General features: G+C 35.2%; 2 protein-coding genes across 2 annotated transcripts; one reads left to right on the top strand and one right to left on the bottom strand.

Annotated features, from left to right (window-relative positions):
• Positions 1–404: 404 nt before the first annotated feature.
• Positions 405–1,503, bottom strand: LOC140805340 (serine/threonine-protein phosphatase 7 long form homolog). Its single transcript, XM_073161618.1, has 4 exons — positions 928–1,503; positions 723–832; positions 576–645; positions 405–416 (listed from the first exon to the last, which is right to left on the bottom strand). The coding sequence occupies exons 1-4, from the start codon at positions 1,501–1,503 to the stop codon at positions 405–407; spliced, it is 768 nt and encodes a 255-aa protein (XP_073017719.1).
• An 8,812-nt stretch (positions 1,504–10,315) lies between these two features.
• LOC140805323 (LAS seventeen-binding protein 3-like) lies at positions 10,316–12,114 on the top strand. The gene is given in 4 exon segments (XM_073161592.1): positions 10,316–10,849; positions 11,107–11,307; positions 11,891–11,959; positions 11,962–12,114. Coding segments are annotated over 4 exon segments (876 nt in total). The 5' UTR covers positions 10,316–10,381; the 3' UTR covers positions 12,100–12,114.
• Positions 12,115–14,001: the final 1,887 nt, after the last annotated feature.

The raw sequence follows: 14,001 nt of genomic DNA on the forward strand, positions 1-14,001 counted from the left end.
TCTTATTAGATAAATATTTCTATTATTTTTTATTGAACGAACCTAATTATATATTTCAAAAATATTTATGATCATTGATAAACATAATTTTTTTTATATCTTGTTTATAAAATATATGTGTGCGTAATAATTATGTATATTAAATCATGATGTATAAACAATTTATTATATATATTACACACACACACACACACACACACATATATATATATATATATATTATATTATATTGTTAATATTTATAAATCATCGTTTTTTTCTGGTTTATATATCATAAAATTTATGAATTTCAATGTTACGAACTTTTTAATATTTTTCGTACAAATCGTTCATAATTATTTTTGTGGTAGATTGGAAAGTTATGATATAGACCACAATAAGTAGAAAGTTGTGGATTATGTGCTTCAATATTTATCCTACAAATATAAAAATATTAAAGTGATATTTTTATATACATCTTTATTGTATTTTTTATTTACAATTATATGTGTACGTAATATTTATGTAAAACAATATTATGACATTGTTTGATATCTTTAGTGTGTGTGTGTATAATATAATTTTTTAGACATTACAATATTATAACTAGTAATCACTCGCACTGAGTGATTCGTAGTATGTGTCCACGTGAAACTACGGTTCCACCTGAATGAAATTAAATTGGGAATAGATTTGCAATCAACATCACAAAAATACATTTACCCAAAGATTTATAAACATACCTTTCACCAAATGGAGAAAATGGAAGAATTTGGTCATTGTGATCATCGTCATCTGGAATGTCACCAAATGGATCTGGACAAAGAAAGGTAATTCTGGAAAGTGCCCAAACCTACAACAATAATACATAAACGAAATATAATATTAATAAATGTGCAATGGAAAATATGTTATGAAATAATCAAAAATTGCTAAAATTATATATACCTGTAAAATGAAAATTGGTCCTGCTATTTCACCTTTGCCGATAGTTGATGCAGTACACAGTTCACGGTAGAGAAATGCTAGTACAGCACTTCCCCAACTGTATTTTGAAACCTGATTCGTGTCTCGGAGAAGACGTAAGTACATCAAATTTACGGAACAACCATCTGAATCAGGTAACATACATCCTCCGATAATCATCAATGTCACGCACCGAGTATACCGCTCAACTTCTACATGTGTGCTATTATCGTTGATCAAAATTGATCTACAATATTGATCCAGCACTGACATTACCAATTTATTACCTCTGAATTGATTTACGTGTGGCATAAAACCCAACCATTCAGCACATTGACTTTGCCACACGTGTGGCTTAAAATATTCGTCAACGCCAGTAACAGCAAAACCGTTAATATTTAGATTCCATACCAGCTCAACATCTTGCAACGTTATTGTTGCCTCACCAACACGAAGATGAAATGTATGAATCTCTCTACACCATCTTTCAACGAGAGCCGTAATCAAATGATTATCATATTTGAAGAATCCGCAACGAATAATGCCATAAAGACCCATATCATTTAAACGTGTAAGAACGCGATGATGCAGTATTTTATCTTCACACAATTTGGATATAATATTGTCGGATCGCCGCACCCTTAAAGTTCTATCCAAATTGTTTTTTGAAATGACACTTGATATATGAGTTTCTTGTCTATATAAAATACTACCATCTATTGGTCCAGCGTTAAATTCCATCTGTATTTCATATATAAAAAATTACCAGTTAGAAATAAATACATATTTATATATAATTTCATTGTGATTTAATTGATATAAATTTAATTATTATAGCTCATCTTAAGACACTATTTTTTAAAATATTCTTGTTTGTTAAAAATTTTATTATATAGCATTGCATTATTTTATAATCTTCAACTACCTTTTTCATTATTACAACTTTCATTTTTGATCAAAAAACATTTGACCCATTTTATTCCCTAAAATTTCCCGAATAATAATTGAAATAAATATATTATATTACGTGATCTTTAATTTAACACTAAAAAATAATAAACATATAAAAGTTTATCTCGATGATTAAATTCATGTCTAATAATTTTTTTAGATTTTATTTTATTATTTATGTCTAATATTTTAATTAAATGATACTACTAAATCATAATTTTTTCTCCTACATTTTACAAATTATTAATATTACAAAATATTAGATCTAATCTTAAAAAAACGCTACTACATACAAAGTAATAAATTTAATACGAAATATTACAAATATTAGATCTAAATTTTAAATTCTTAAAGAATAGTTTGAATATAATTGTGAAAATGATTATTTATATTAACAACGTCGGTATTCATAAAAACAATGTAAAAAACTAATTAACATATTTAGCAATTAACATAATTAATATGTTAGTTTGATTAGTTATTTAATCTAATACCAAATTTAATTATGATGATAATAGGAAATAATCCCTCTTATTTGACTTAATTTAACATGTTTTGTGTCATTATGAAAATGATTCAACGGATATAATTGGAATTTAATTTAATTAAGTGCTAGTTTTAAAAACTAACTTAAAGTACAATTTGATTATAAACATACATATGTAGAAGGTCATTTTAAAATCCCTCTAAACAAATATATCATTTTTAGGTAAACATAATAAATAAAAACACTTCAATAATATTTATGATAACAAATTAACAAATAAATATATCATAACCAAAATTAAGATAATGATTTTAACGAATTAAGATTAAAAATTTCTAAACATAAATTAAAATTAATATAATACAACCATCAAATAAATTAATTGAATACAAATAATTTTAACAACACTTAGAAATATTATTTACCTGTTAATAAGATAGGCACGATAATACCAAAATCTACACTTCCTGAAATAAATTAAGAGACAGAAGGTATAAAATTATTAGAATTCAAAATTTTATTAAAAAAACTTGAGACGAAAAATAAATCAAATCCATACCGACAAATTTTTGAACACAATATAAGTGACAAACCTTTGAAAAATGAAGTGAACTTCTGTGAACACAATACAAGTGACAAACTTCGGATACAAAATGTAAATTAACTTCTCGTGTATATACATATATATAGAATTTTAAAAATATTTAAATTTGCCCGCCACTGCAATAGGCGGGCAAGCATTTGAAATATTTTAAAAAGAATAACTCTCTCCCACCTGTCGTACATGCGGGGGAGAATTTAAATCCATTTCTCCCTCCCCCGCCTCCCCTACAGGCGGGGGAGGTGAAATAATTTGCTCCCCCCCATTTGGAAGGGCGGGGGAGTAAAAGTTTTATTTTTTTTTTAATTTTTTTTTTACAATATTTTTATAAATTTTAGAAAAGTACGGTAGATTGTTAAATGAGATTTAAAAGTACTATAATTTGATAAAAGACCCCTTTTCTCTTTATTATACAACACCTCATATTCCCAAACAATATCATTAGACTTTAGCTTAAATTCCCACTCTAGTTGTTTATCTTTTTCCGCCATTAATCTTCAACAATAAATCAATAATAAAAGGAAAAAAATTTAATTTTTGAAATCACAAAATCTGAAATATTATAAAAAAAGTATGATAAATAATAAATATGCAATGCCTAACCTAAATATTTTGACTGCTGGCGGCGGTCGGCGACGGCGGGCAGTGGGTGGCAGACTATGTGTGGTGGTTGAGACTTGAGAGTGAAAACCAAAAATAAAATAAAGAAAGTGAGGTATGCTAGGGTTTTGATATTTAAAATTAGTTGAGTTTGACTAGGTTTTTAAAATTGTTGCCTACAACTTCAAAATCATAAAGAAAGTGAGGTATGCTAGGGTTTTGATATTTAAAATTAGTTGAGTTTGACTAGGTTTTTAAAATTGTTGCCTACAACTTCAAAATCTTGACTGCCCGTCTGCGCGTCGCCTCGACCCGCCTCCCCAACGTCATATAGCTTGGGCCGCCTAAAACACCTGCCTCATGTATAGGCGGTGCGGTCGAGGGCCGCCTACCGCCTAGGCACCGCCATATAGCTTGGGTCGCCTAAAACACCCGCCTCATGTATAGGCGGTGCGGTCGAGGGCCGCTGCCGCCTCGACCGCCGTTTAGAACACTGGTGAACGGTAATGTTTATTATAATTATGTGAAATGTAAAGTACATGAGACAATGGGGATAATGTGGATGAATGTACCCGGCTTCCCTTTGTTTACAAGTATTGTGTCCACTGATCTACTGTGACAGACTTTTAAAAGTTAGGTGCTGGAAGCTGTGCCATGGTGGCAATTCACGTGGGAATGAAATATGTACAGATAGTTGATGTATTCCAAAGACTATTCATATGTTGGAAGTAGACAGCGCTGTTTGGATCATTTCAGATAATGAGTCACCAGAAGGAGACTGGGAGATACTAGTAGAAAGCTAGAAATTTATAAGAAACATGTTCCATATTTCTTCCATACGAGATAATGAAGATTGATTTCTCAATAGGACATTCTGGTTCTAACTGTCAAGTCTTTGTGTGTTGATTGTCCCACATCGGTTGGATAAATAACCTTTGAGTGGCATATATTGGCTTGGACAATCCTCCCACCTAGAGCTAGCTTTTGGGGTGGAGTTAGGTCCAAGTTCCAATCTTAACATGGTATCAGAGCCCGGGTTTCACCGTTATGTGTTGGACTGCCTATAATTAGGCCACCCGTTCTGCCCACAATTGGGTCATTTGTAAACTCCATGCTCCAGATGTTCATTCCTGGGCGTGAGAGGGGTGTGTTGATTGTCCCACATCGGTTGGATAAATAACCTTTGAGTGGCATATATTGGCTTGGACAATCCTCCCACCTAGAGCTAGCTTTTGGGGTGGAGTTAGATCCAAGTTCCAATCTTAACATTGTGACAGAGGGCCTTGTTTTGTGTCATCTTACTGTCAAGTTCACTTAAACCTCGTGCCATCTTACTCAATCAGGACATTCTGGTTCTAACTGTCAAGTCCACTATAAACCTCATGTCATCTTACTAAATTGCTGTTGTTTTCCTCTTGGTTAGTTGGACCTTGTTTTTTGTATTTAGCTCCCCCGTGTCACCTTATGTTTCCGTAAATGGTCGGGCCTGATCCAATTTCACTGTAGTGCATTCATTTGCTCTTGTTCATGCAATACCGATGCATCCACTACCAGATTGTGAAATACTTAAAAAATGAAGTATAAGTTGCATGCATTCATAAAAGGCTAAGCCATTGCTACCGAGCTTCATGTTCTATCATGCATGATGGTTTTTCATTATGGAAAATGATTTTGATGTGACATTCTTGATTCAGGATTGTGAAGGTTCTGAAACATCCAATATACTTGTTCACGGAGAGGGAACTTTCAATAGAGATGGTACAAATGAAGTAAGTGGGTTGGATGTTAGACAGACAAAATATTTGGCTACCATTGATAAAAAACCAAGTAAATATTTTTATTATGACACGCCATTTCATGAAGAAACTGGGATTTGGATACCTGTATCTGTTCCACCTTTACCAGAAACTGAAAGAGAAGAATGGAATAGAAGCCTCTATTTGAATGGTGGATGCTTGCCTGAGGGTGACATGGGTTGGAATGACTGTATTGGCGAAGATAAAGAGATGACCATGTGGGACGTCGTTCTCGATATGTTGTATTAGAATAATCAATAGTTGTTACACGTTTTCTTATTTTGGTTGAATACGTTTTTCTCCCATTTGTCATTAGCTATAAATAGATAATAGGCGATTATTTCTTTTGTAACCTTGAACTCATTTTTCCTCAATAATGCATCTGTAAAGTTTTGGAGTTCATCTTTCGGTTATCTGCTAAAATGGTATCAGAGCATAATTCGCAGTAGATCTGCATTCCTTCCATGGCGAGAGGTGCTCCAAACTCAAATGCTCAAGGTTCCACCAATAATCAGGGCCAGGGCCAGGGATAGAGAGTTGTATTCGAAGATTCTAGCAACCTCTTCTACCTACAAAATGGCGATCATCCTGGTCTCGTTTTGGTATCTCACCCTTTCTCAGGTAACAATTACAATACCTGGAGTCGTGCGATGAATATGGCATTGACAGCGAAAAACAAAATTAGTTTTGTCGATGGCACAACTGTGTGTCCTCCGGTTGAGGATCTATTGTATGGTGCTTGGATCCGCTGTAATAGCATGGTTATATCCTGGATTCTTAATTCTGTTTCTCGAGAAATTGCAGATAGTTTAATGTACATTTCTACTGCACATGAAATTTGGATTGACTTACGTGATTGATTTCATCAAAGCAATGCTCCACGTATATTTCAGATTAAGAAGCTTTTGAATGGTTTACAACAAGGATCGATGGATATCAGCGGGTATTATACTCGTATGAGAACTCTTTGGGATGAATTGAAGGATTTCCAACCGATTTCTGTATGCACTTGTGGTTCGATGAAAGAGTGGGTGAACTATCAAAATCAGGATTGTGTCTTACAATTTTTGATGGGATTAAATGATTCATATGCTCAAATACGAGGTCAAATCTTAATGATGGATCCACTTCCAACCATGTCTAAGATTTTTTCGCTGGTAGTACAGGAGGAGAGACAACGATCAATACATAAAGAGGCTTATGGTGGTCACACCAATCAGCAATCTCTTGCAGCAGCTTTTGCTAAAGGTTCTTCATATGGTAAGGGCAATAAAAGTGATAAACCACTGACTTGTTCCTATTGCCGCTATCCAGGACATACAGCTGACAAATGCTATCAACTTCATGGGTATCCTCCTAGTCATCCTAAATACAAGCCAAAGAAAAATGAGGAACGTAATCGAGCCAATCATATTCAAGCCACCACATCTGCTTCTACTGAAATTGTTCCAGTCTGTCATTCCAGTGACAAAAATTCAGATGGCTTGAAGAATTCCCTCAGTCCTGAGCATTGCAAGCAGCTCATTGCTTTTCTTAGTTCGCAACTTCAGCTTGGTTATGGCTCTAATTCAGTTACTCAACAGCATGAGACCGCTACTTCATGTTTCAGTGGTATAAATCCTATGTCTCTTGCTTCTGTTTCTATTCTTAATTGCGATTGGGTGTTGGATACTGGGGCAACACATCATATTTGTTGCTCTCTATCATTTTTTTCTTCATATAAACCTCTTACTTCTACTGTCACGTTGCCAAATAACTCTACTGTACCAGCCACACATATTGGTTTAGTTCATTTGTCACAGGATCTCATTCTACAGAATGTTTTATTTGTTCCCCAGTTTCACTTCAATCTGTTGTCAATTAGTTCACTCACAACTCATCATCATTGCTCAGTTTCTTTCTCTTCTGATTCCTGTCAAATTCAGGCACCCCACAAGAGCAAGATGATTGGGATGGGTAAACGAGTTGGAAACCTCTATGTGCTAAACACCTCCAGCCTGACATCATGTGTTCATCCGTCATCTACTGCTGTCTGTAATGTTTCTTTAACCCAATGTAAACTTTGGCATTTTAGAATGGGGCATCCATCTATTTCCAGATTAATTGTTATAGGAAAAGATTTAGCTCTTGATTCCCTGTGTCAAGCAAAAGATTATGATTGTCCTGTTTGTCCATTGTCTAAGCAAAGACGATTATCCTTTATTTCAAATAATTCAGTTAGTGACAATTTGTTTGATCTAGTGCATCTAGATATTTGGGGCCCATTCTCTACTTTGAGTATTGAAGGATATAAATATTTCCTCACTATTGTGGATGATCATTCAAGGTTCACTTGGGTTTATTTTCTCAAGGCTAAATCTGATGTTTCTGACATATTTCCCCTTTTTTTCAAGATGATTTCCACCCAATTTGAGCGTAAAATCAAGGCGGTTCGGGCAGATAATGCTCCTGAGCTAAACTTCTCTAATTTCTTTCATAGTGAAGGCATCATTTCTCATCATTCGTGTGTTGAACGTCCACAACAAAATTCTGCTGTGGAAAGAAAAGATCAACACATCCTAAATGTGGCCCGTGCTCTATTTTTTCAGTCATGCATTCCTTTAGTCTATTGGAATGATTGTGTTCAAACTGCTGTATATTTGATAAATAGGACTCCATCTCCTCGACTTTCACATAAGACTCCATTTGAGTTGTTACACTCTAAGTCACCTTCCTATTCCCACTTAAGAGTCTTCGGTTGTTTGTGCTATGGCTCAACTCTTTTAAGTAATCGAACTAAGTTCTCACCCCGTGCCATTAAGTCTGTATTTTTGGGTTATCCATTGGGTTTTAAAGCACAAACTGCTTAGTCTTGAGACGAATGAGATATATATTTCTCGTGATGTGGTTTTTCATGAGCATACTTTTCCATTTGCAAGTGAAGCTGAGTTCGCTTCCTCTCATTTTGATTCTTTCTTTGACAATGCTTTGCCAACCCAATTTGAATCTTCTTCTGCATCTCCTCATTCTAATCCAGTTCGATCAACTCGATCCAACAGAACACTCAAGACCCCAAGTCATCTGCATGATTTTCATTGTTATACCACTGCCTCTCCTTCTTTTAATTCTACTGCTCATCCCCTGTCTTCTGCTATTGGTGATCATCGTTTATCTTCAGCTCACAAATCCTTCATACACACTATATCCTCCGTTATCGAACCAACCACCTTTTCACAGGCTGTTGTTCAACTTGAATGGAAACAAGCCATGGCTGAAGAATTGCGGGCTTTGGAATGTAATGGGACTTGGTCCATTGTGTCTCTACCACCCGGCAAGCGTGTTGTGGGCTGTCGGTGGGTGTATAAGGCCAAATTCTTGGCTGATGGTCGTTTAGAACGTTATAAGGCAAGGCTTGTCGCTAAGGGTTACACGCAACAAGAGGGCATCGATTACCTTGAAACTTTTTCTCCTGTTGCAAAGCTGGTCACAGTTAGAACCTTGCTTGCTTTGGCTTCTATTCATGGCTGGTTTTTGACACAGCTAGACGTCAATAATGCATTCTTGCATGGTGAACTATCTGAAGAAGTATACATGTCGTTGCCCCCAGGATATCAACGACAGGGGGAGCCTTTACCTTCGAATGCAGTTTGCAAATTGCACAAGTCATTGTATGGTTTGAAACAAGCCTCAAGACAATGGTTTGCCAAATTTTCTTCCACGTTACTTCGTATTGGGTTTGTTCAATCTCATGCGGACAACTCATTGTTTGTTCGTCACCGTGGAGATGTGTTTCTGGCCTTAGTGGTGTATGTAGATGATATAGTCATCGCCACAAATAATGAAGAAGAAGCCACTAATCTGAAAGTATTTCTGGACAACCAATTTAAATTAAAAGATTTGGGTAACCTCAAGTACTTTCTTGGAATTGAAGTGGCACGCTCATCACAAGGTATTTCTATATGTCAACGCCATTATGCTCTTCAATTGCTTGCTGATACAGGTCTTACTGGTTGCAAGCCACGGACTACACCATTGGATGTAGGCTTAAAGTTAAGTGAGGAGGAGGGTGAACTACTTCCTGATCCTTCCGTATATAGACGTCTTGTGGGTAAGCTTCTTTACCTTACTGTCACACGACCGGACTTAGCCTACTCGGTAAACAAACTGAGCCAATTTGTCTCGAAGCCAAGAGACGTACATTTACAAGCTGTACATTCTGTGTTGAAGTATGTTAAAGGGACAGTAGGTCAAGGCTTGTTCTACAGCTCTTCGTCCAACCTCAAACTCAGTTTCTTTTCAGATTCTGACTGGGCAGCTTGCCCAGACACAAGACGATCAATCTCTGGTTTTTGTGTTCTTTTGGGAGAGTCATTGATATCTTGGAAGTCCAAGAAACAACAAACTGTTTCCAGGTCATCTTCCGAAGCCGAGTATAGGTCAATGGCGAATGCGACATGTGAAGTGGTCTGGTTGCTTTCTTTGTTAAAGGATTTTCGAGAATGCTGCAATACTCCAGTACCTTTATTTTGTGATAACCAGGCAGCCTTACATATTGCTTCAAACCCTGTGTTTCATGAGCGCACTAAACACATTGAAATAGATTGTCATGTGGTGCGAGAGAAGTTACAAGTTCGGATTATCAAAGTGCTATATGTAACCTCAAGTTTGCAGCTCGCTGATTTGTTTACAAAATCACTTCATCCTGCACGGTTTCGGGAGCTCATGTCCAAGATGGCTATTCACAATATTCATTCTCCATCTTGAGGGGGAGTATTAGAATAATCAATAGTTGTTACACGTTTTCTTATTTTGGTTGAATACGTTTTTCTCCCATTTGTCATTAGCTATAAATAGATAATAGGCGATTATTTCTTTTGTAACCTTGAACTCATTTTTCCTCAATAATGCATCTGTAAAGTTTTGGAGTTCATCTTTCGGTTATCTGCTAAAATGTTGCTAACAGTCAGAGGGAAAATATGGTCTCTGAATTCAGGTGATATTTATGGATATAGCATTACTTAGATGTCTAGCCAACTCCTAGAGCAAGCCTGGAGAGAGATGGCTCAAACACTTACTGATGCCAACTTTGGTAAAACGAAGGAAATTCTGGAAGCTGAGCCACCAAAGTGGTTACCCGATAGCTCTGCTTCTGCTTGCATGCTGTGCAACGTGCGCTTTCATCCAATCATGTGTTCTAGGCACCACTGTAGATTTTGTGGTGGAATTTTCTGCCATGGTTGCTCCCAGGGACGGAGCTTGTTGCCTGAAAAATTCAGAAATGGAAACCCTCAACGAGTTTGTGATGTGTGTTGTGTTCGGCTTGAGTCTGTCCAATCATGCTTGATCAACCAAGTGAGTCGTGCGTCACAGTTTCCGACTCATGATTTGACGGACCTAAGTACGTTGCGTTCTTGGCTTAATTTTCCATGGGGCCAATCTATGGAATATGAAATATATAAGGCAACAAACAGTATTCAAGGTTATATTAAGGTATGGTTTTTCTTTCATACAGCCAGATACATGCATTGCAAGTCACCTCATTTTCCACGCTCATGATTACTAATTGCAATACATATCAATGGAGCAACATCCGAACTGTCTGTATGTTTCAGTTTATCTGCCTCTTACGATTAGGGTTTGCTTGAGCAATTTGAAATGTGTTGTCATTGATTGTGTCAAAATCCTGTACAGAATCATGATTAGTCAAAGTTAGTTGTCATGTATAGACAGTATTCTTTTTGTTGTAGGTTGGATCTTTGACACCTGAAAAGTCTATACCTGGTGCAATACTTAAGCGAGCCAAGGGCCTTGCCATCATAACTGTTGCCAAGGTTGGCTTGATGGTTACTTACAATGTTGGGACAGGGTTAGTGATTGCTCGTAGAAAAGATGGATCTTGGTCTCCGCCGTCTGCCATTACATCCTTTGGCATTGGTTGGGGAGCACTGGTGAGTGAATGATTGGACCTGATCTCTTAGTTTTTATTCTCTATCGTCCGTTTACTTGCTGTAAAAGGTTGTTATTGTGGTAATCAGTTTCTTGAACTCTACATATTTTACTCTTGTTTGATACAATATCCTGAATACCGTTTCATGCATCTTTGTCGATAACAGTTGTGCATGTTATATGCAAGAAACCTTAAGTCGGTGGATATAATTCCTTATAGTACTAGTGGAAAAGGTTTGAAGTTTTTTTCTAGTTTCGTATCGTTGTTGCCCGTATTATAGTCTAGTGTGGGTGTAACTAAAATGCGTGAAGCCCATTTCACCTGGTTTTGGCCGTTTGTTATCGATTATCTGCATCATGAATTATTTTTGTGTTTAAAAGTATATCACAGAGGGTCACTGTTGGCACTGACATATTTGTCCAGTACAAACTATCAGACATAAAGCAAGTAATTATTGATAAGCTAACCGCTGTCGCCAAAATGCCTTTCGTGTTTTGATGTCAAAAATATTGTGTATTGTTTAGATAGATAATACTGAAATTTGAATGTACTGATACCAATATATGTGCTTTTTTGTTTTGCAGGCTGGTGGGGAAGTGACAGATTTTATAATTGTGTTGAGAACGGATTCTGCTGTGAAAACATTTGGCGGTAACGTAACGTTCATGTGTCCATTGGAGCAGGTTTAGGTGCTGCTGTTGGTATTTTTGGAAGGGCTGCTGAAGCTGATGTAAGAGCAGGTGATGGTAGCTGTGCTGCTTGCTACACATACAGTTGCAGTAAAGGTACTTGATTAGTTGTCTGTTGCTTTAAAATATTCCAAATTAAGTTGTTTTTGCAGTGCTAGTTAGAAAATTGAATTATTGTAGTCAGTGGAGGAGTCAGATAGGAAATGGCTCGGGAAGGGGCACAATGGATGTCTTTTTGAGATTCTAAATTGGAGGACAGAGATTCTACGGTAATCCATCCATCTCTGCGACAGAGATTCTTCTCGGTTCTATGCCTCAGCCCCCTGCAGCTTCTGCACTCTATCGGGCATTAGCAGACTTGTACAAGAAGCAGCAGTAATTCATTTATCTGGTGAACGGTCCTTGGTTTCATCATCCTTATATTACTATTGGGTTGGAGACAAAAATTCATTCGTGTATATATATATCCCTTGCACTATCCCTTCCATGTAAAAATATTCCTTTTATTTCTTTATCCACGATTGGTAGAGTCTGGAAATGTAAATGAGTCGAAGTCTAAAGCGGTCGAGTCAAATAGTTAGATCAGCAGGCTCGACTCGTCTCATATCGGAGAATAATCACATGATTATAAATGTATATAGCTGAAAAACAGAAAAGGGGGCTGAAAAGGAAGAAGGCCATTGAATTTAATTACTAACTCTCTCGAGATCGATAAACTATATCTATATTTATGGTCCTAAGTAATATTTTTGACATAAAAATAATATTTTTTCATTGATGATTCAAATAGAAAATTATCTCACAAAAGTTTTTGTCTTTAATTTATGGTACAAAAAGTTAATGTTTGTAGATAAAATCTCAGTTTTTTTTCCAGGTATGTATACTTTTCTTTAGATCATCTTATAAAAAATATTGTATTTAATTTATGGTACAAAAAATTCATGTTTGTAGATAAAATCTCGGGCTTTTTTTCCGGGTCGTTCTCACGTTCACCCTCAATTAAAAGTTTGTTTTAATTGCAATTCTCTCACTTCGAGGATTTCAAATACCAATAATTTGTTTAGATATACAAAATCCAAGTAAATTTCAAAGAGTGTGTTTCATGTGAGACCGTCTCACGATCCTAATATGTGAGACGGGTCAACCCTACTTATATTCACAATAAAAAATAATACTCTTAGCATCAAAAATAATATTTTTTCATGGATGACCCAAATAAGAGATCTGTCTCACAAATACAATCCGTAAGAGGAGCGTCTCACACAAGTTTTTGCCGATTTCAAATGAACTGTATAAAAAGTTAGATAATTTCAATAGCATTTGCGATGAATTTAAAATTCATAGAAGATGAGTTAACTTGAAATCAATCTATTAAATTGTTTTAAGATAAATTCATCAATTCAAAAATCGTTAATCAGAATCAAATTTATCCATTCAAACACAATAAAAAAAGATTTTCGAATCCTCTACCGAAAATCTAAAACTCTTTTTTTATTCTATTCTATAAAAAGAAAAGAAAAACTCTTTTTCTAAGTTATCATCTTCTCACTTAATGAATTAAAGTTTTAATTATAATGACTAATATTAAATTGAAGTTATTTTTATGAAAATATTTTTAAGTCGATACTGATTACATATAATTCTATTTTTGTTTCCGTAAGCATACGAGTACATATTTATGGATTATATATTTTTAATTTAGCAAAACTTATGTGAGACGATCTCACAGATCGTATTTTGTGAGACATATATTTTATTTGGATCATTCATGAAAAAATATTACTTTTTATGCTAAGAGTACTACTTTTTATTGTGAATATCGGTAGGGTTGACCCGTCTTACAGATAAAGATTCGTGAGACCGTCTCACAAGAGACATACTCTATCAATTTTCATCAATTTTAAAATTTATCATCTATAATTTAAATGCTTAAAAACTACTAAATTAAATATAATAAAATATTATTTTTACATAAGATTTATTTAAGTTGACTAAATAATATACTT

Source organism: Primulina eburnea, chromosome 11, assembly GCF_022965805.1.
Source record: "Primulina eburnea isolate SZY01 chromosome 11, ASM2296580v1, whole genome shotgun sequence".
NCBI lineage: Eukaryota > Viridiplantae > Streptophyta > Magnoliopsida > Lamiales > Gesneriaceae > Primulina > Primulina eburnea.

Excerpts from the sequence above, each read along its gene's own strand:
- LOC140805340 (XM_073161618.1), bottom strand. The coding sequence starts at position 1,503 with ATGGGTCTTTATGGCATTATTCGTTGCGGATTCTTCAAATATGATAAT. Across the intron at positions 833-927 it reads GACCAATTTTCATTTTACAG|GTTTGGGCACTTTCCAGAAT; the intron begins GTATATATAATT and ends TTATTGTTGTAG. Across the intron at positions 646-722 it reads TTTTCTCCATTTGGTGAAAG|GTGGAACCGTAGTTTCACGT; the intron begins GTATGTTTATAA and ends AATTTCATTCAG.